At 38.7% G+C, this 23,731-nt stretch overlaps 1 protein-coding gene across 1 annotated transcript in view; it reads right to left on the reverse strand.

Moving 5' to 3' along the window:
* Positions 1-7,186: 7,186 nt before the first annotated feature.
* The window catches only part of dip2cb (disco-interacting protein 2 homolog Cb), a 72,588-nt gene continuing 56,043 nt past the window's right edge, over positions 7,187-23,731 (reverse strand). The window contains exons 22-38 of the mRNA XM_022679263.2: positions 23,294-23,408; positions 21,877-22,078; positions 21,551-21,651; positions 19,996-20,076; positions 19,058-19,181; positions 18,178-18,299; positions 17,879-17,990; positions 16,880-16,989; positions 16,465-16,595; positions 15,031-15,199; positions 13,510-13,680; positions 10,581-10,642; positions 10,440-10,497; positions 10,262-10,336; positions 9,108-9,282; positions 8,701-8,824; positions 7,187-8,413 (exon numbers count right to left, since the gene is read on the reverse strand). Of these exons, the coding sequence (XP_022534984.2) occupies positions 8,161-8,413; positions 8,701-8,824; positions 9,108-9,282; positions 10,262-10,336; positions 10,440-10,497; positions 10,581-10,642; positions 13,510-13,680; positions 15,031-15,199; positions 16,465-16,595; positions 16,880-16,989; positions 17,879-17,990; positions 18,178-18,299; positions 19,058-19,181; positions 19,996-20,076; positions 21,551-21,651; positions 21,877-22,078; positions 23,294-23,408 (2,185 nt within the window). The 3' untranslated portion in view covers positions 7,187-8,160. The remainder of the gene's footprint in view (positions 8,414-8,700; positions 8,825-9,107; positions 9,283-10,261; positions 10,337-10,439; positions 10,498-10,580; positions 10,643-13,509; positions 13,681-15,030; positions 15,200-16,464; positions 16,596-16,879; positions 16,990-17,878; positions 17,991-18,177; positions 18,300-19,057; positions 19,182-19,995; positions 20,077-21,550; positions 21,652-21,876; positions 22,079-23,293; positions 23,409-23,731) is intronic.

The raw sequence follows: 23,731 nt of genomic DNA on the forward strand, positions 1-23,731 counted from the left end.
TGAATCACTGTGGTTCACTGAGTCCCAAAGCTTTAGAAGTAACTTTGTAACTTTTTACAGACTGATAGATGAACAATGACTTTGTTTCATCATCTGTTTTTGAATCTGCTTCATGTTGTCAGACAGGTTCTATTTAAGTGACTTATTAATTCTACAGGTCTGGCAGTAATCAGGTCAAGTTGTGGTTAGTAATAAAAATTTAACTCAGCTTTCTAAAAAGTTAATCACAGTTAATTTATGGGGGGGGGGGGGCAAATACTTTTTTACACAACTGTATATTGATATATGTATTATTTTCCTTCTTCTTTAAATGTGTGAAAGAGGAGAACATTCCAGCCTGATTCCGGTGTATTAGTACAGTGTGTGTGTGTGTGTGTAAATATATGGGTGTTCTGTGCAGACTTGCTCACAGCTTTGATGACAGCTGGCTATAAACAGAGAGACACAGCACAGAGCCACAGGCTTGGGTTCACTTTGGCACACACAACTGTGACATTCTGCAGTTCCAAATCACTATTTACACTTATCACCAAAAGAATACACTACAGGCCAAGAGTATCTGCGCCCCTGCATTGTTTTTGGTGATGTAAGGCTTGGATGGAGCTGCTTGGCCATGTAAGCCCATTGAATGAAGCTCTCTACACCCTACTGTTCTTGATCTGATGCTACATGAAGAGATTTACTCTGCAGAAAGTTTGGTGACCTCAGCATCGCTTCAACTTTCCTGACAGTTGACTGTGGAATATTGGAGTTCACTTAGATCCTGAGGGTGTCCTATTCTTTCACTAATGTTTTTAGAAGCAGTCTGCGTGTCTAGATGCATAAAAGTGATTGTAACCTGAGCCCAATTATTTGGATGGGTTCACTTTGGGGTGTACTTACTTTTGTTGCCAGCTGTGTTTTGAGTAATTTTGAGGGCACAGCAAATTTATACTGTTATACTGTGGCTGTACACTGACTACTTTACACTGTAAAGATATGCAAAAGTATTCGTATCCCTTAAACTTTTCCACATTTTGTCACCTTACAACCACAAACTTGTATTTTATTGAGATTTTAAGTGACAGACCAACACAAAGTTTTGCATAAGTGTGAAGTGGAACGAAAATGATACATGGTTTTCATTTTTTTTTATCAAATAACAATTTGTAATGTGTAATGTGCAAAAGTATTCTCATTGTCTGTTCTGGAGTCATTTTTCTGCCTAAAATAGCCTATATCAATACTTAGTAGAGTCACCATTTACTGCAATTACAATTGTAAGTGTTTTGAGCTTTGTGCATCTAGAGACTGAGATTTTTGCCCCATTCTTCTTTATAAAACAGCTCAAGCTCAGTCAGGTTGGATGGAGAGCGTCTTTGAACAGCAGTTTTCATTCTTGCCACAGAAGCTCAGTGGTATTTAAGACTGGGTCCTTCAAAAAAAAGAATATTCTTTGATCTAAAGCATTCCATCATTCATTGTCTTGTTGGAAGGTAGCATCTGTAGATCTGTATCATTCTGCATCTGTCTCTCAGCCTCAGAATAAAGCTCTGAATCTGATCTTCCTCCTGTTCTCTCTATATGAGTGTAGGGAAGTGATGTACAGCTGCGGGGATTCACTAATCGCTATTATTAGTCTCTCGCGCACGTTTATTGTTGGTTGGACTACAGTTTTTCCCTGGTCACGCCATGTGATTTCTGCCGCGGTACCGCTCGCAGCGAGGTCAAAGTTAACCCCAGTTGAACTTTGACCGCGATGAGCGGTAGCACGGTAGAGGCGTGGTTATGGGCGGGGAAATGCGCCGCACCTACCCTATTCGGTGTGTAAGCACCTTAACCAAAGAACTCGGCTCGGCCGCTCTCCACACGGCTTCAGGGACATTTTGGCTGTGTCCAGAAACTTTTGCTACTCCTCCTCTCCTACCCCGGAAGAAGGTGGAGGAATTGAGGAGAGGAGAGGAGGAGGAATGGAGGGAAGGAGCTGTAATTGGGAAAATGGGACAGCTGATCCCTTTTAGATAGGATGTTGACTACCGATGAACTGAGCCAATCACAACGCTCACTTTCAGCACATGCCGGATACTGCGCAGCCAATCACAGCTTCTGGATGGAGCTCCACATACAAAAATAAAAACTAGAAATGAATTAACACAATTCCAAATTCTAGAGATCATAACTTTGACAAGCATATTATGATGAATTGATTATGATGAAGGTTGCATATGTGAATATTAAATTATTTTAATAGTGAAATGTGATTTCATTGAATGTAATAAAACAAAAAACAAATGAATAAATAATAAATATAATAATAAATAGTTGATGAAAAAGTGATGTGTATATGTACAACAACATGTTACATATAGGGTCTTTAATATAGTTTTACTGAACATACTGCTTACCTAAACTAAACATTATTTTACTGCTTTACTGGCTGTTTAATTAGATAAGGAACCTAGTTAATTAATATGCTTATGATGTATATTTGTGCATTGCCTTCTCCATTCCCACGTGCTCTTTGGGCGTGGATGCAGTGATGTCATTCGAAAATCCCCAAAAGTTTTCCGGAGTAGGATGCACTGATGTATCCTCCGTTGGAAGCCTATTCGAAGATTTTAAGCGGCTTCTTTCGTCTCCTACGGTATTCAGACAGGCGGCAAGATGGCGTCACAAAATCAGTTTCCGGGTCATGGAGGAGAGGAGGAGGATTGGTAGGAAAAAGGAGACACTTTTGGGGTTTCTGGACGCAGCCACTATATGCGGAGTGGAGCGGATGTCACTACATGCCTGTGTGTTTACGTCATCACGCACTGGGAAATGACGCCGTTAAAAAACGCCTGTCCGTGACAGATTCTGTAAATAATACATATCAATATACCACAAAAATGATATAACTGTTATTAAAACATTTCTTATCGCAATAAATACCGATATTGAATTATTGTCCAGGCCTACTGGAATGTGAATCTCCTTCCCAGTGTCAACTCTTTTGTTGCCTTCAACAGGTTTTCTTACAGAATTTCTCACTTTATTTAGCTCCATCCATCTTCCCCTCAAATATGACCAGCTTCCCTGTCCCTGCTGAAGAAAAGCATCTCTACAGCATGATGCTGCCACCACCATGTTTCACTTTTGGGATGGAGTGTTCAGGGTGAGGAGCAGTGTTACTTTTCCTCCCTGTATAGCACTTTGCATTTAGGCCAGCAACACACCATCTCCACTGTGAAACATGGTGGTGGCAGCATCGTGGATGTTGATCTATCTCTCAAATCCCAATATAGTAGTAAGGTTAAGGTAAAAAGTTAAAGGGGTATGAATACTTTTGCCAGCCACTGTATTTGGGGGGGGGGTGATTTATTTTCAGCACTGTAGTGTCTAAACTGGTATGGTGGGGGTGTATGAGGTGTTAGTGTGTGTTGTGCTGCTGGTACAGTGAGTGGATCAGATACAGCAGTGCTGCTGGAGTGAGAATAGTCCACCAACCAAAAATATCCCAATATGAAAATTCCTAAAAGACCCGTTAAATTTGTTCATAAATAAACGTTTCCTTCTAAAAATGTCCAAAACATACCCACAAGAGTTATCGTTTTTACTGGCAAGAGTAACTGAAAATATTTTATTAAGAAATTTAAAAGACAATTTCTATTCAATGTTGCCATAGCGACAGAGCCTCCTGAAAAAAATGCTTAGAGGCCTGCAGGAAATTTGATTCAAAGCAAATAAAAATAAAAAATAAACAGAATTTACACACACTGTGCACGCTGTCGCTCTTCGGCTCTGTTATTAGGTCCCTTTTACTACTTTTTTTTGTATTTTTTTTTTATTGTTCACCAATCCATCATTACTGTTACTCCACAAGTCCTTCGTTCCATCCCAGCTACACACACACAGAGGAAGAGCAACTTTAAGTGATTTTTATGAACACAAGCTGTACATTATACACATTTAACTAAATGTCTGCTCCATATATGACACTATTCACACAAACTGACAGAACAGCCTTAAAATAAGAGCAATAATTAAATAAAATGAACTGCATTGTGTTTCTAGTCACAGACCGTGGTGGAATTTGATGCTGTTTATAAAGAAAACTAAAGGCTGGTAAATGGATCAGCTCCTCCACCAATCACATTTAAAATGGATTCGGGAAAACAAGGTACCAAAAAATGTCTGGCTGGATATGTTCTTGTATAAAACAGCTACTTTTGCGATATCATTGGTTTAAAAAACAAACAAATAAACAAACAAACAAAACCGGTTACAGAATAAGAGCAGAAGTACACACAATACATTTCTTAATATCTTATAAAATTCCCTGACTTGAAAATATCGTAGACTAAAAAAACAAAAAAAAAACAAACAAACAAAAACAAAACAAAAGCAACACTAGCAAAACATTGAACAATGAAATACACAGGAACAAAACACACACACATCAAATAAAGATTAAGATATGCTATTATATATCTTGAGTCCATTATATATACACATGCACCGTAGTCCACTTATGTGTGCGTGTTTGAGTGTGTATGTGCATGTGTGCGAGTGTGTATCCTTATAATTCAAACTTCCTCAATTGAATTTTGCTTTTAACCGCAGGGATTTTAATGTTAACCAATGAAGCAAAAACTGAAAAAAGTTTTCTTGTTGGCTAGAAGTCATGTTAGTTTGGAGTGTTGACAATAACAGGCCAAAGATAAATAAATAAATAAATAAATACATTTACAAAAAACCTAATAAACACAAACTGAATTATTAGAGATGCATCAAAAGGAAAATTTCAGCCAAAACAAACTGGAACATTTTGCCAAATGTATTTTTGTCCTGCTTTTCAAAGAAAAAGCAACTACTTAACAATATTTATTGAACACGAAACATCTTAATATCCCTACCTAAAGCCCTATCCGGAGGGGATTAGTTTCTCAGGGGGTTCTGAGGTAATTTTCTCTTTTATGGGGGTCCTTTGTGATTTTATTCCCGTGCGGAATGACCATGTACGTGTTTTTCTTAGACATCCTCTAAAAAAATTACAGGCTGAATTATCTACTGTTTTTTGCTGAACTCCGTGGTCCTCCAGTAATTTTAATCCCGTCTGGATCCACATCCCTGAGTTTTGTCTCCTTGCGTTTAATAAAATAGCTATTTGTCCACTGCTATGCACCGTAATTACACTTTGGGCGCGTGCGTTTCCACAGAGATCCATGTAAATACAACATGGAGTGGAAATGGAGGAGCTACTGAACTCGATGTCACGTGACAGAAAAAGCCAAAACCTCACTGGTCCTCCTGTTTTTTTAACTGCAGTCCGGATGCAGGAGTTTTAACACTGAGCAAAAGTGTGAAATATTTTTCTCAGATGTCCCCCTAATTAGAAACTAATCCCATCCGGATAGGGTTTAAGACTTTTCACATTTCAGCTATTAATGGGAAAAATATGGTGTTTAGGGTTTAGTGTTTCTTTAAATCACTGCTGCTGCTGCTGTCTGTTTTACTCTTTAATCACTCGTCACTCGTCTTTTTTCTTCTTCTTGATGTTAAGGTCACATGAGTCACATTGCTGTGAATTGAATATGTATCAGATTTTAGTAGCACATATTGAAGTGGACCCAATTAGAAATGGAAATGTCAGATTCAATGCGGGTTTTTTTTACGTAACCTACTGTGTGAACATGGCCTTTGTATTGTTTTATCATTTAGTGTTGCTTTATGTTGGAGTACCTTTAAATGTGTTTTATTAATATAAGAACAGTTTAGATACTATTGTAGCCTGTATGCAGCTTTATACCCCTGTTTTGCTTAGTTATTTGTGTGTGTGTGTGCTTAGCTGTTAATTGGAAAACTTAAAGTTCTAAAAAAAAAATATTTGATGCATCCCCAGTAATTTTTTAAAGTGGAGCATTTTCATGTTTTAATGCCATAAATTCTGTTTTAACTCTTCTTTGTAGGAACAAAGAACTAAACATAATTTGCTAACACTTTCTATAAACATCATCTCTATTAGTCTCTCACTGTATAAACACATTCATAACATATTATAATGCATTCATAAGGCATTATAAACATGACTATAAATATTAGTAAAAATGCACAACCGTTTATAGACATATTATTATGCATTATTATTATGCATTAGGAATTGTGGTCATAATACATATAAGCTGGGTTTGTAATATGTATATTAAAATAGTATATATCTATCTTTAATAATCTAGTCCAGTGTTTCTCAACCAGGGTGCCGCGGCTGTGACGCAATCTGTCTTCGGATACAGCCTCTGAAGGATGCAGCCCCTAAATTGGGACACACTGTAAAGTTTTTGTCCCCCACGCGATGCACGCGCTATTTTATTTCATATTCCGCCAGCAACACCCCTCGTTCTCACCTGAAGTACTGCGCCAGCACCCCCCCCCCGTTCTCACCTGAAGTACTGCGCCCCCACCCCCCGTAAACTGGGGTGCCGTGACACCTCGCATATATTTAAAGGGTGTCGTGACAGAAAAAAGGTTGAGAAACGCTGATCTAGTCCTACAATTTAAGTCCGTCACTTTACTTGGAGCCCACAAAGACCTGTTATAAAACATTATAAGTGACTATAACTAATATTATATTCAAGATTCGAAGATTCGGGTTTGAATCCTGTTTCGTGCAGCTTGGCATCAGCTGCTGGAGCCCCGAGAGAGCACAATTGGGCACAAGCTAACTCTCTCTGGGTGGGTACAGTAGATGGCGCTCTTTCCCCTCATTACTTTTAAGGGTGATGCCGATCAGCTCAAGGCTGCGTCTGTGAGCTGATGTATCAGAACCGAGTGGCTGCGCTTTCCTCCGAGCACGCTTTGATCCTACTCTGCAATGCTTCATCAACAGCAGTTCAAAAAGAGACAGAGTCTGACTTCACATGTATCAGAGGAGGCATGTGCAAGTCTTTACCCTCCTGGTGTTGAGTCATCACTACTGATTAGAGTCCTAATTAGCGGGGTGGGGTTATTGCCCGTGTAAATTGGTATTTACATATAACATCAGGGTTCTTGCTTTTTTTGACCATGATAAATATAATTTAAAAGTCACATTTAAATAATTTTTTCATTGGTAAAAAAATATTTGTTGTATTAGAAATCAAAATTTAATGTAGCTAACTCGCCGATAAAGTTACTATGTTTTCTAGCTTGCCGCTAATGTTAGCTACCTTGCTGCTATCCTTAGTTCTCTCCCTGGTAATGTAGCTAACTCGTCGCTAATGTTAGCTAGCTCTCTGCTAACCTTAATTCTCTTCCCGGTAATTTAGCTAACCAGTCACTAACGTTATTATGTTAGCTTGTTAGTTAGCACACCGCTAATGTTACTATACTATGTTAGCTAGCTCTCCACTAACCTTAGTTCTCTCCCCAGTAATATAGCTAGATAACTCGCTGCTGAAGTTAGTATGTTAGCTAGCTCACCGCTAACTTTAGCTAGCTCTCCGTTAGTAGCCTTAGTTCTCTTTCCGGTAACATTAGCTAACTCACCGCTAAAGTTAGCATGTGCCCTTTCCACTTGCAATAAACACACAGTCATAATATTTAAAACCTACAGCAAATTTACAGTAAATTAAAGACTATTTAAAACTTTAATTACCCAGATTTTAATTTAAGACATTTTAAGTCATGTATATGATGCCTTATAAAGTTTGTATGTTTATAGAGTCTTATAGAGATGACATTCATAGAAAGTGTTACCAATCATTTTTCATCTAGAGATGAGAAAGGAATAAAAAGGAATAGTCTGGACAATGTGTTCATACATTTATCATCTGCATGAGAGGTAGGAGCTCTGCGATTGGCTAACCAACACATTTCTTGCCAGTGTGTGTGTGTGTGTGTGTGTGCGTGTGCATGTGTGTTATTGTGTAAGGATGCAGCTTTTTTTCTGTTGTTTATTAATGTCACAGTCTCTTGTCTGTGTCCTATGTCTTAGTGCTCTTAGCTGGTAAATGTAAAGAGTGTGCTTGAGTTCCTTAGTTTTATATGAAAGCAACTTATGTACACAGGGCTGACGTGAATTGTGCGAGTGTGTGTGCGTGCGAGTGTGTGTGTGTTTGTGAGAGAAAGTGCATGATTGTGCAAGTGGGTTTCTACAGATGGAGTTTGTGTGTAATTGTGTATGTAAATATGCTGGAAATGTGTGTGAACATGTGTGTGTGTGTTCTACATATTGTAAGCCACGTAGATGGGGTCCAGCTGGTCGGCGAGAAAGCCGTCTCTGAGGTGCATCCGCTGCTTCTCTCCGCGGGAGTTGATGGGGATCACGCCCGTGTCCACGATGACCACCACGCCCACGATGAGGTAGTGCTCCTCCAGAACCACGTTGGTTACCATGGGAACCAGGTCCAAGGCCTCTTGCTCAGAACCGTCCAGCTCGACCACCACCACCAAGAGTTTTGTCCAGGTGAACACAGCACTGAAAAGAGAGAGAGAGAAAAAAAAGAAAACATAAACACACATCTATTAACACATACAGCAGGTCACAAATGTATAGCATGGATTCTTGAGAATTTGAATAAAACAGGTTTTAATTAAAAAAATTAAAATAAAAGGTGTTTGTAAGGTTATTGGCTGGACCTAAAGAGGAAAAAAAAAAAAGAAAAAAATAGGGGTGTTCCAAAACTTTTGATCGGTAGTGTACATTTTTACACATTAAAGTAAATGAGAGAGATAGAGAGAGAGTGGGTGTGTGCGTGTACTCACCACTCTGTGATGCTCTTGTGTGTTCTAATGATGGATGTTTCAATATCAATGGGATGATACCGCATCCCTCTCAGCTCCATCGCCTCATCCAGCGCTCCCACCACATACAGAGCATCATGCCTCTCTGTATCAGACCCAGTAAAAAAAAGTTACAGTAAAATAAGTGCTTAAGTTGATTTTAGTGTCTGTGTTTTACATCAATCTGTATATATTCTGCCTCTAGCCGTATTTAGTGTATTGAGTGTGTTTTCCAGTCATAACAAATGTATCAAATAAAGCTGGATCATGATGCATCATAGAAGAGGTTGACGATATGGTAACAACAGTGATTTTTATTTTACGTTTTTGCTGCACATCATCCAATCAATCAAGACTTTTCAACACATTTCTTGAACACACACACACACCTCCGCTGGCGTCGGTGAGCTCTGTCCTCCGCAGAAAGCCGAGGTAGCCGGTTCTGGCCCAGACAGTCTGCGTGTCTCCAAAACTGAGTCTGGCGCTGAAATGGTCAGAGCGAACATTCTCCTCCCCGAATACAGAGAAATACCCACTCGCATTCTGACTGCTGTGCACCCAAATCTGCAACACACACACACACACACACACAATTTACACACAGAGCATAGACAATGTGAAACTCATATAATACATAGATGTATTACACACAAAGTTTGAAGTCCTGCTGGAAAATGAAATCTGCATCTCCATAAAAGTTGTCCGCAGAGGGAAGCATGAAGTGCTGTAAGATTTTGTGGGAAAACAAAACTGCTCTGACTTTAGACTTGATGATAAAACACAGTGGATCAACACCAGCAGATGACATGAATCTCCAGACCATCACTGATCATCAGTAAATTTTACATTTCATTTGTAAAACAAGGGATCAGAGTCTGGAGGAAGAGTGAAGAGAAACACAGTACAAGCTGCTCGAGGTCTAGTGTGAAGTTTCTACAATCAGTGATGGTTTGGAGAGACATGTCATCTGCTGGTGTTGATCCACTGTGTTTTATCATCAAGTCTAAAGTCAGTGCAGTGTCTTTTCTGCGGTCATCTTTTTTCCCCATTTTCTCTTAATTTTGCTAGGCCAACTAACCCACCCATTCAGCTGCTACTCAGCTGTATATCCCCCATCCCAAGTTTATGCCAGATGGGGAGGGTGAAGACTAGCACATGCCTCCTCCGATACATGTTAAGTCAGACTCCGCCTCTGTTCAAGCTGCTGCTGATGCAGCATTACCGACTAGGATAACAGCGCATTTGGAGGAAAGCGCAGCGACTCAGTTCTGATACATCAGCTCACAGACGCAGCCTTGTGCTTTAGAGTGATGAGAGGAAAGAGCGCCATCTACCCACCCAGAAAGAGCAAGGTCAATTGTGCTCTCTCAGGGCTCTGGCAGCTGAGGCAAGCTGCATGACCAGGATTTGAACCCGCAATCTCCTGATCATAGTAGCAGTGCTTTAGACTGCTGGAAAATTCAGTGCACCCTGGGCCCTTTACAGTCTTATTAGTATATTAGTAAACAGCTTTTATTATCTATTTATTATCTATTAGTCTCACCTCTCCCAGGTGAGAATCTCCAATTGGTCCCTTGGTCTCTGGGTTGGCAATGATGATACGAACACCCGGTAAAATCTTCATGTGACAGAAAAACAATTTATGTCTTATTAAATATGAATTAATACGATTTTAAGACACTTTTTACAATGAAAATGTACAGGGTTTCATTATAACCCACCTTGCCTGACTCCATCATTGGTAGACTGTGCGGAGACCCTCTTTCCACCAACCGGACCCTTAAATATACACAGACACACAGTGATTTTTGCTTGTCTAACTGTGGTGGCAGATTTCAGAGAAGAATTAATGAGGATGTTACCTGTCATGCCTGAGTGCTCTCATATCTACAAAAACAGTAGTGGGGTCAGGTCCTGAGGTCCCCTACAGAGAAAAGGATATACAATAAATCAATCAACCTTCATTTAACCTCAGAGTACATAGATGATGCCCTCATTTACAATGTGGCATTGTATTAATTTTAAAATAAAATAGAAAACAAATAAACATACCGTAATTCAATCAAGAGTGGAAACCATTTGTACAGTTTTTCTTTATAAATCATCGGTTGTTCAGATCATCACTTTCAGTTAAATATATCATTTAGGAGATAAACACAGTGATATTTGAGACGTGAAATGAAATTTATAGGATTTACAGAAAGTGTGCAATATTTTTTTAACTAAATGAGGTATGATCTACATACACAGGTAAATCTAACTATGAGAAAGGATTAAGGAGCCAATTGCAAGTTTTTCTCCTCTTTCTGCATCTTCTCTGAAGAGCAGCAACATGGGAGATTTCAGCTGATCAGTTTCCACTGTGTGGAAAACTTCCATTTAGCTATTCAGCGCACTTTACACAAGGTAAGGCTGTATGGGAGAGTAATTAATGCAGAAGAAGCCTTTTATAAACACAAGCCACAAACAGAGTCGCTTGAGGTATGCTAAAGCTAAAGCACATTTGTAGTCAAGTCATCTTCATTTAGAAATAAGGTTTTGTGGACTGATTAATCTAAAATTAAAGAGTTATTTGGAGGGCAGTTATTTATGCATGGAGGAAAAAGAACACAGCATTCCAACACAAACACTTTACTGCTCCCCACAGTAAAATTTGGTGGTGGTTCATCATGCTGTGGGGCTGTGTGATCAGTGCAGGTACTGGGAATATTGCTAGGGTCATATAAGTTGAGGGTCACATGAATTCCAGTCAATATCAGCAGATTCTTGAGAACAATGTTCAGGAATCAGTGAGAAAGTTGAAGTTAAAGCTGTGCCGGGGCTGGATACTTTAACAAGACAACGACCCTAAACACTAAACTCTGCTCTAAATCTACTAAAGCATTTATGCATTGTAACGTTCTGGAATGATCATCTCAGAATGCAGACCTGAATATTACTGAAAATCTGTGGTGTGATTTAAAGCAGCTGTTCATGATCAGAAAACATCAAACCTGACTGAACTGGAGATGTATGTTTTGTAAAGAAGAATCCAGGTCCAAAATACCTTCAACCAGAAACCAGACTCTCATTGGAAGCTATAGGAAGAGTATAGAGGCTCTTATTTCTGCTAAATATTGATGTAATTGTTGAATTTGGCGCCCAAATTTATGCACCTGCCCAAAATATTGCACACTTTCTGTAAATCCTATAAACTTCATTCCACTTCTCAAATATCACTGTGTTCATCTGCTATATGAGATATTTATCTAAAATTGTTGATTCGAACAACCAAGGATTTATAAAGAAAAATCATGAAAATGATCAGGGGTCCCCAAACTTTTTCATACCACTGTAACTGGGTGCAGCAAATAAGAACTCAGAACAGCAGAGGTACATCTCCACTGACCAAAATCCAGCTGAGCAAGCTACATATCAGTCCCTGCTGGCAGTTTGTCTTACAGTCTACGTCCAACTGGCCCACAGTTTCTGTCTAGACCAGCAGAACCAGATATACCAGTGGAGATATTTGACCCAACTGTAACAGTGCTGCACTACTGCAGAGTCTTTACAGGCTTCTCCTGCTCTGTGTGCATGAATAACTTAAATTTACAGTGTTTTTATATTCTGAGTGCTTTTCTAAATCTTGTTCCATAAAAAAATGCATCATGCAAAAAAAAAAAAAAAAAAAGAGATACTAATACATGGGAATGAGATAATTAAGGTGTGGGAACGAGATAATTAAGGTGTGGGAACGAGATCATTAAGGCGTGGGGATGAATTAATTAAAATTTAGCTGGAGCTTAATTATAAAGCTTGCTTTTCTGTAAATGAATGCTCATGAAGAAACTGAATATTACATTAAAGCTCCTTAAATCCAAGAATAATCTTTAGTAAGAAAATAGTTAATAGAGTTAATTGGTTTATTTTTGATCTCTGAATAAATTATGGTGATATTTTGGAGTCTCTTGCAGTGAGACATGCTTATTGTGCACAACCCCTGAGAGCTGCTTGCTTTGTTAACTTTGAAACTAAAGGAACATTTGGCCACGCCGCAATGGCTTCGATTTCATTAACTTGCTCCCACACCTTAATGATCTCATTTCCATGCCTTAATTATCTTGTTCCCAGGCATTAGTATCTTGTTCCCACGCATTAGTATCTCGTTCCCATGCCTTAATTATCTTGTTTCCACACCTTATTATCATATATATTTTTTTAAATATTGTCACCTTAGGGATTCCATACACACCAGACATAATGCTTGGATGGAGCTGCTTGGCCATGGTAACCCTTTCTATGAGGCTCTCTACGTTCTACTGTTCCTGATCTAATCTGAATCTACATGAAGTTTGGAGGTGTGTAGTGATGTAGTGACTCTGCAGAATCTGCTCCTTAGCATCCGCTGACCCCGCTCTGTTATTTTACACTGACAGTCTCTCCCAATGTGATATAATATCACTGACAGTTGGCTGTGGAATATTTAGTAGTGAGTAGTGAAATTTCACGACTGGACTTGTTTCATAGGTGCTGCATCCTATCACAGTACCACACTGAAATTCACTGAGCTCCTGAAAGAGACCCAGTCTTTTACTAATGTTTGTAGAAGCAGTCTGCATGCCTCTGTGCTTGGTTTTATTATATACCTGTGGCCATGGAAGTGATTAGAAAACCTGGATTCAATGTTCTGGATGGAGGACTTTAAATACTTTTGGCAATACAGTGAATATTTCAATCCATTGTCACACACTGACTAGTCAGCATCACGTGTAATTGTGTGTGTGTGTGTATGTTAATTAAAGGAATACTGACCTGCAGACACACAGCGAGGTTGACCCTGCAGCCGAACGCGGTGCTGACAGCGCGGGGGTGCAGACCCACGTCCTTAAAGAGTTTAGAGAAGGACTGAGTGAGGGAGATCCGCGGCCTCTCCTCAGCCACCACAACACACGTCCTCACTCGTGATAAATCCAGACCCCGGGCCTGAGACACAGCAACAGCAGAAAATGAAGTTTTATTCAACTTTTTTACAACTGTAACAGGATCTAAGTAATCACAGATTGAGTAATTACTACTGAATTTTTTTCACACTATATATAGTGCACTGGATTATAAGATGCACTCAATAAAATACTATTTTCTGGTCTATTTTTACACATAAGGCATTTTATGGTAACACTTGTAAGAAACAATTCGGCAGAATTCAGAGACCTGTAAAGCTAAGCTTAGTTAAGTAAACAAAAGTGTAATACTAAAAAAAACACACAGATTTCTTTTCTGATTTCGTTTATTTACGTGAGTAAAGCGCTTCCGCTTGTTTACAGTAAGCTTAAGTTTAGCAGCTAATGCCACCTAACAGCGCTACACTGAGGAACACTGTGTGCTCCGGTAAGTCAGGGTGATATTAGTTAGCGCTTCTTTCTACGTAATTTGTTTTAACACGGTAAACATGCAGACTAAAGTACGATATTCTCACCTCTGAAAGAAAGAAAGAAAGAAAGAGAGCTAGCACTAAGCGCAATTAGCAGCTAATGCTAATGCTGTTCCAGCAGTGCTAGCCGGGGTTAGCAGCAGGCTACAGGCCAATAATACTCACCAATGAACAGTGAAAGAGCTAGGGATTAGCACGGTTTGTGGCTAATGCTAATACTGCTCCAGTCTCAGTGCTTTAGAACTATATTAGAACTTTATTATAAGGCGCACTGTTGATTTTTGGGAAAATAATAAAAACCAGCAGCACTTGTTGGCTGGAAAATTTTCGTTTTATTGGAGATACACGAAAACAACCAACACGTTTCGGCACTCAGACCATTTTTTTTTTACTACTTTTGATCACCAAATTTTTTGCCAGGCACCTTGTTGTGCAGTGAAATTGCACCAGATCCTTTCAATTACACATTCTAGAATATTTTTGGAGTTAAAGTGCTCCTTATAGTGTGAAAAATACAGTAACTGTGTAAGCAAATTAATCAGATAATTTAAACGTATCTTTAACTTTATGTTATGTTGCATTGAAAATACTACTGGGCTTAATTGAGGCTTGAAAAGATAATATTTGGGAGTTACAGCATCCCTGTGTGAGGCTCGTTATAGAGGTTCCTTGATCACAGAAAGCTGTAGTTCCTTGTTAAACCACTATGTGGAACAGATCCAGTGCAAAGCATCACTTATTAATACTTATAACATACTCATTAACTGCCAGCACTGTACTCTGCTCCATGAGTCTGGAATGCCTAATGCGCCTTTTGGAGGAAGACGAGGACAAAGGACTTTTAACACTATTAACCAGATACCCCTATTGTGAATACATCTTTCTGTAGTGTATAAACTCACCTTGAGAGAGTCTGTGAGGGTGCCTAGTGTTTTAGTACAGAGCTCCATCACTGAGTACGAGCAGAACGTGTCCCGCACTTTAAACTGACTCACAGACAGCAGCCACAGTGCCGGATTCACCTCCAGCTCTGCAGGCGGTATGAGTACAGACTGATGCCCTGCATACACACTGCACCCGCGCACACACACAAACACACAAAAATATATATTGAATATTATATTACACGCAGACATTAAACTAAATTAAAACAAAATTAAAACTTCACCAACAAACACAACTGGGTCCGTCATGATAAATACTGTCTTGAATGATATAATTTCCCATGTTCAGTTTAGGTAAAGAATACAAAAAGTGCATTTTGTATTTAACGAAAACTCATTAAATATACATAAGATGTATTTTGAAGCAATATGCTTTAATTAATACATAGTGTAGTTTTTTCCAATAGCATTAAGGTGTACACACTATACGAAAAAAACAATCAAAAGCACATCTAACGCTTTTATGCTGTATTTAAATAAAGCTTAACTGCAACTATAATCTATTAAAGTTGCTTTAAAAACAGTATTTAAGTATGTATTCATTTTAATGCTAAAAGTACGTACTTCTCCATGTTAAGTATACTTTAAAAAAACATACTTAAAAGCAATTTTCTTTTATAAGGGTATTTTAATTAGCAATAATTTAGGAGAGGTATGTTTTTTGCCCATTTTTACTGCTTGCCTCAAGTCTGCATAATCATAATTTTATTTTTCATGAGCAAAATGGGTTTAGATTTAGATTTTCTAAATCATTGCAATAAATTAATTGAATCATTACGTATACAAGGTTTCCTCAATTAACTTTTTTTTTATTTTTTTCCTGTCTTACTTTTTGAATAAAAACCCTTTTTGCATCACTACCTCTCTAATGCGCAACATGCCAAAAATTACCCGCATTAATTGTCGATGTAGCTTTATATATTTGAGTGTTTCTAGGATATATCTATGAAATAAACTATTCTTTATCATTTTAAATACTTTAAAAATAAGCACAGATTTTAACTGATGTTTCTACATCAAAACCCATGGGTTCTCTATTTGGGAACACCAACTTCGCCACCTTAAAAACCTGACAAGTGTGTGTGTGTGTGTGTGAAGTTAGCTTTAAGGACAAAGCTATTGTGGCAAAATATTCATGTTTAAAACATCAAACTTTTTTTATGTTTTCTTGTCTTTGAAATCTTGGATGGGTGTCAAAAACGACTGCTCCCCAAAACAACAAACCCTCAAAGTTTGCTAAATGCCTATAATATAGCATCCCCATTTTGTACAGACATGTCATTTCTTTCACTTTGCCAATACTAGGATTGCACTGAGGTAAAAGATGATGTATTTTAGAAGAATTTAAGTGATTTTATGAGTTTTTCTCTGGTACACCCAGCTGCTCTGTACCTGCAGAGGCACCAGACTACGAAGCCCAGTCCACAATACGGGTCCAAACACACAGCCACCTCACGGGACGGATAGAGCTCACACTGCAACTTTATAGAACGACACAATGCACTGGTAGCACTGTGAGACATCTATAGCACAGGTGGAGAGAGAGGAGAAGGAGAGAAACACAGATAGAGAGAAAGAGAGAGAGACAGAAACAGAAAAAGAGACACAAAGACAGAAACAGAGAAACACAGTGAGATGTTATAAACAGCAACCAAACGACACATGTCTATGCTACCTTCTGGCTGCCAGTCTGCTAAACGATACATTGTATGTATCCTTTGTGTTTCTAAAAGATTCTTCAGAACATTTAGTTTTCCTTTATCCAGGAGAAAACACACAACAATGTGTAGTATAATATAAAAAGTACCTTCACTCCAGCCAGCATGCCTGTGGTGGAAACACTAAAGTCCAAGTACGCCAAAGACTCAGGGTCAGACGGTTTATAAAGCAGCGGAGAACGTCTCTTCGGCAGATCATCTGCAATACAAAAACCCGGACACAAAGATCTTTATCTTAATATTCTCTATCAAAAGCAATCAACTCATAAAGAATAGATTTGGATCAGTATAGGATCCACACTACAAAGTCGTCAGGTAGTTGCGCTGTTCACATTACATAATCACGAGTCTTTCAGTTACTGTGGCAGCGACTCGGTTCTGATACATCAGCTCACAGATGCAGCCTTGTGCTGATCGACGTCACCCTAGGAGTAATGAGAGGAGAGTGCGCAATCTACTGTACTCACCCAGAGAGAGCAAGGCCAATTAATTGTGCTCTCTCGGGGCTCCGGCAGCTGATGGCAAGCTGCATGACCGGGATTTGAAACAGTGATTTTCCAATCATAGTGGCAGCGCTTTAGATCACACAGTACACACTACATAATCACGAGTCTTTCAGTTGCTGTGGCTTTCACACTACATGATTGATGAGCAATATGGGGTCTCATATTACAACATTATTCACCATGGGAAACACGACTCATCTGGCTTCTCTACTCAACTTTTGACACAAGAACATGAATGAACTAAACGCACACAAGAACTAGTGATGCCATGCAGATAATATGTTGGTTGGATGGTGGTTCTTTCTCTATGTGATCCCGATGACTGTAGGTAGTCGCTGTCACAGTGGAAAAAGTGATTTATCGGGGTAAATTATGCCCCGTGTCTCCCAGTCTAAAGGGTGTTTGGACAACCTGTTAAAATTTCTGGATCTCGGAACGCTGTGGGAGAATGGAGGTGTGCTATTCATAGGTAAGAACTTTTTATCATGTTTTACTGCAACAAAAGTCAATTTTACACCAGAGTTCTCCTTTAACTCTGACTGTACACACACACACACACACACACACACACACACAAACTACCTGTGTCTAGGACTGGTGGCCATGACCGCAGGTCCACAGCTGCTGATGCCTCCTTAGACCTCAGAAGCTTACAGATGGCCTGGGTCGTCATTACACACGCCGAGCGACTCACCTAAACACACACATAAAAAAAAAAATAAAATTAAAGTGTGACCTATGCATGCGCTAGTGCAACCATGTAATGGTAATATGGTAAAAATGTGTAATTAAAAATGATGATGATATCTCTCAACAAGAATAGTGTTTGCAGTATTTGGCATTTTGCAGTTTGCAGTATTTGCCGTGCTACGCTTAGTTACCTCTACAATCATTTTAACAGTAGGCAGGGTGGTGGAGATGTTTTGGGGATGTGGCGGCCTGACTGTAATGGGGATGCAGCCCGCGTACAAACAGCCATAAAACGCAGCAATCAGATCTAAACCTGTAACACAAACACACATATACATATACTTAATACATAGATAACATTAACACTTGAAAATTCGCATTTAAAATCGATTAATTTTCCCAAAAATCGTCAGCGCGCCTTATAATCAGGTGTGTCTTATGTATGAATTCTACCAGTCAGGTATTAAGGAACAGTTAATCCACTCTGCTGAAGTCCAGTGTTATATAGGTGAGTTGTCATTGAAGTTTCTCCAGCACCAAGGCTGGAGCAGTATTAGTATTAGCTGCTAATTCCAGCGCTAACTCTTTCACCATTCAAAAGGTGAGTATATTGGACTGTGGTCTGCATGTTTACCGTTTTAAAACAAGCTATGAGGGATAATTAGTAGAATTAGAATTAATTGAATTAGAAGGAAAACATGACGACACCCTTGTTCCTTACTACTATCACTTAAAATGCGCCTTATAATCCGGTGCGCCTTATGTATAAAAATAAATCAGAAATTAGACAATGTGCCTTATAATACAGTCTGTAAAATACGGTACATGCTGCATGAAAAAACATGGATTAAGTTTAAAATAATACTCTTACCCAAATAACATTTATAAACTGAAGCCATGGAACAGTAAAGCCTGTGCTGCACAGTTCCAGTAGTTATATTTAAGGACTTTTAGGTAATATTAGGCTAATTTTTATTTCTTTCAGTGTACACACTACACATCTGTTTTATCTGTTATTTTTGGGTTGTTTTTGAAGAAACACTGTGAGAATGAGCTGAATGTGAGATTTACCTGGTGGATAAACTAATGCTACATGGTCTCCATCCCGCAGCTGCCCTCTCTCAAAAAGCATGGCTGCGATCTTCTCCGCTCGCTTATGAAGCTGCAGACACGTTAGAGAACTCCCTACTGCCCCCTACACACATATACAAAATCATATGTTTTTTTTACACTGGTTACATCATCATTATCCATTATCACACTCATCCACTACAAAAGTGATAAAACATTTTTTTTTTGGTTGTGTATTTTCTGTATAATTATTTTTTTTTCTGTAATTGATGAAAAAATACAGAACAGGCCAACTCTTTGGACACACCTTCTCTTTTTCAATGCGTTTTCTTTATTTTCATGACTATTTAGATTGTAGATTCTCACTGAAGCATTAAAACTATGAATGAACACAAGTGGAGTTTTATGTATTTAACAAAAAATGAGCTGATCTCCACAGTCACCGGACCTGAACCCAATCCAGATGGTTTGGGGTGAGCTGGAGCACAGAGTGAAGAAGACAAAGGGGCAACAAGTGCTAATAAACACCTCTAGGAACCTTTCAAGACTGTTGGAAAACCATTTTTTAGGTGCCTCTTGAATCTCATTGAGAGAATGTGCAAAGCCAGGAGTGTGCAAAGCAGTAATCAGAGCAAAGGGTGGCTATTCTGAAGAAACTACTATATATATATATATATATATATATATATATATATATATATATATATATATATATATTTTTTTTTTTTTTTTTTTTTTGTTATTTCACCTTTTTTGTTAAGTACATAAAACGCCACATGTGTTCATTTATAGTTTTGATGCCTTCAGTGAGAATCTACAATCTAAATAGTCATGAAAATAAAGAAAACGCATTGAATGAGATGGTGTGTCCAAACTTTTGGCCTGTACTGTACATCATGTGATGAAATAGTGTGTGTGTGTTGGTGTGTGTGTTTTACCCTCGAGTTGATGAGTGTGTACAGTATGTGGTCAGGAGTAGTTTGCGCTCTCCACTGCAGAACTTCAGACAGGAAGAGGAACTGAAACAAGTAAGAAATAAAAAATAGAAAATATCATTTAGAATAACAATTTAAATCACTCACAGGTCTGTGTACGTATTAGCTATTTGATTTTCATGTCAGAATTAAATAAAATAAAACTGTTGTCTAACATGGCTGACTGATAATAACTGTAAGTTCGTAAGGCGTACCAGATTATAAGGTGCACTATTAACTTTATCGTCTGTTTTCTGGTCTACTTTCATACATAAGCGCTCCGGATTATAAAGCACATTTTTAGGCAACACTAGTAAGGAACAGGGGTGTCGCCAAGGTTCCCTTTCTAATTCAGCAAAGTCAAACATGCGCTGGATGTTACTCTACACAGATTTCTCCCTCGAAAACTGTTTATTTGGGAAAGTAAATCGCTTCCGTTTGTTTACAGTAAGCTTAGATTTGCAATATTTTAGCACGGTTAGTTTTTAGTAAATGTTTATCTTACGTTTAGCAAGTTTTCCATTCCACCCTAAATTCCACCTTAATTCATACACTGCTGTTATGTTAATAAATAATGATAATAATAACTAATAATAACTTTTTGAGTTAATTCTGTTGGCTTAATTAACTGTCAAGTTAATTCTGTATGTAGACCAGGGGTCGGCAATCGGTGGCCTGCGGGTCAGATGTGGCCCGCAAGCATGAAACATCTGGCCCGTAAGGTTGTTTGAACTATGATGAATGATAATGAAAAATACCTAAATAAATAAATTATAAAATGCATCTCTGTTGAGCCATTATCTAGATTCCTCCCCTGTCTCTCTGTCGCGCTCGGCATGAGTTTAGTTTTTCTGCCTGTTCTTGGGCTCTGTATCTTCATATAAGGGCGTTTTTTTTCCCCGGCCATGTCCCAATTCACTAGCCAGGGCAGGGGTGGTGTATTGGACGGCGACCCTGACCCTGACACGGGTTTGATCCCGCGTGAGGAGCGGTGTGTTTATTTATTTATTTTTGTCTTTCTTCTCGGGTTTACTTGCTTTGAGATCAACTGTTCTGCAATTGGGTTCAACAACCCTCTGGGCTGGAGAGCTACTAGTCTGTAGCACTGCATCACTCTATCCCATTACACTTCATTTTACAAAAGAGATTTTTTTTTTGTGGCCCACCACATAATGGCTTGGAAAATATCTGTCCCTCGGCCAAACTTAATTAACCCTTCTGTAAACCTAAAACTAAAACTTAGTAATGGTAGATTTTGCGTTTTGTTATACAATTTCAACCATTAGTACAAAGAGAGTTTGGTTTATTAAATAGAATGCTGGAAATCAAATTTTGCTTTTTTCACAATTAATTGTAAAAATAAATAAAATATTAATCGATTATCAAAAATAATCACTAGTTGCAGTGTAAACAGAACAGAATCTGGTTAAAGTAAATCCAGATCTAAAATACCAGGTATAAACAGGTTGTCAGATTTAAGCATGTTTATCAAAAAACACAATCATGCACACACACAGACCTGGTCATTGTCTTCCCCTTGGCTTAGGTCTCGTCCGCAGGCCTGTGCCATCCTCTTACCCGCCACCAGATTCCCCACCATCACAGAGGCAGGGCCAACCTCTACATAACACACACACACACACACAACCATATATAACCATGCTCCTGTTTAGTTGCAGCTCCTAAAGAACACTTATCCACTGAAATGCTGTCCTCACGCCGAAAAACAGACTGTTTTAAATTACAATATGTAAATTAGGTCATGTTTAACACATGTTTTACACACTATGATGTAAAAGCAAAGAAAGACAGACAGACAGACAGACACAGAGCCAGACAGCGTACCGGGCTGTTTCTGTCTGGGTTTGGGCAGATTAGTGACGCAGGAGTGAGGGCACATGAGCACGTTGCAGGGGTGCATCGCCCCTTCCTGGAAGAGCTGCTTGGTCTCAGACAGATGGATTCCTCCCAGAGGGGTCTTCGGCAGAGTGTTGGAGGGAACCAGCGCCAAGCAGTACACACCAACCTGATGGATGCCATCTATAGCCTGCACACACACACAGCGATAATACACAGACAAGAATATGAGTGACTTTAAAGCAAGAACATTCTTATATTTTATCACACACACTATTCCTTCATTTCTACATCATAGATAAATACAGGATATTTAGGAAATACAAAACTAAGAAGAAACACATGCAATTATAAAGGAAACAAAAAAGTGTTAAACAAGACAATATATGATTTATACTTTAGATTCTTCAAAGTGGCACCTTTTGCTTTGATAACCCTGAGGACCCTGTAATGGATCTCCAACTTGGTTCTCTTAAAGGAGTTTACTCTGCGCTCAAACCCTTCCCCAACCACCTGGGTTGGATTTTTATGTCAGGTGTTTGTTTGTCTACTACCTAACACTGCATATGTGTTCTTAAATATGTTTGTTCTTCATATTAATCTATGATGCAGTTAATAATACAAAAAATAACAAATGTCAGTGAGAATGTGTTTCCAGACTTTTGACTAGTACTGTTAATGTAAAAGAAACTGTTCTGAAATAGAAATTCTTTGTTCTCAAACATTTTGATGAATATTCTGACATTCAATAGTATTTTCTTATTTAAGATGTGTTCAATTTACCAATGTGGTTTAAAAACACAACCGGCCTTAGCAAGTCTGAAGCAAGTTAGCTGCAATGCTGCTAACTTGGCCTTGAAGGGGTTAGAGCTGTGATGTTAAGAAACAAAGCGGCCAATCTAAGATTCGAGCAGGTTTGCTGTGATGCTAACAGCTGGTCTTAGCAGGGTTGTAGCCATGATTCTAAGAGGCACAGAATCCAGGCTGAGAAGGTTTGGAGCGGGTTAGCTACGGTACGGTACAGCCAGCCTCGGCAGGGTACGAATGAGAGCATGGCTGAATACAAAGTATTTGTTTTAATCTGTAGGAATGGAGATCAAGTACTACTATTCTACTGACAGAAAACACATAAAATGCTCCTTTAATAATAAACTGGTCAATCAGACATTGGTAAATAAATGTACATTTGTGCTACATGTTGTTTATTTTCCATAATTTTCTGTGCACAGGAAAGGTGGTGTTTGCAAAAGCGTGTTACATTATATTACATGCAGAATGATTATTAAATGAAGGCTGTGTGTGTACTCTGCTCATCTACTAAAAGCTGTGTGTGTTTGTCTAATGGTTTTATGGACTTATCCATAAAAATATGTGTGTGTGTGTGTGTGTGTGTGTGTGTGTGTACCTGTAGTACTCTGCTCATCCACTGAAAGCTTTCCTCTTCAGTAGAGTCTGGCCTCTGCTCTGCCACCACCACTATCCTCTCATCATGAAGTACAGTAATGGAGAACACCGCTATCCTGCACACACACACACACACACACACACACACACACAATCAGAATCATAGCAACAAACGTCTTTATATATCCTTATATAGCACAAATAAAATGCATTCACCACGTTTTAGGTTTTATAAATGTAATTCTGTTTCTGGTTCTACATAATTTTGCAAAGCATATAACTTTTAAGTTTTATATTTTCTGTAGTAACTCATAGCATTATCAGGATGCATCATTAGATGTGGTATTTCATGGTTATCTCTGTGGGTTGTGGCCTCCGAATCTTCCCACTCAAATTCCCCCGATGCCATTTCCACACCCTGGGTTACCAGGTATAGAAC

The sequence above is a fragment of the Astyanax mexicanus genome, chromosome 4 (genome assembly GCF_023375975.1).
Source record: "Astyanax mexicanus isolate ESR-SI-001 chromosome 4, AstMex3_surface, whole genome shotgun sequence".
Taxonomy (NCBI): Eukaryota; Metazoa; Chordata; class Actinopteri; order Characiformes; family Acestrorhamphidae; genus Astyanax; species Astyanax mexicanus.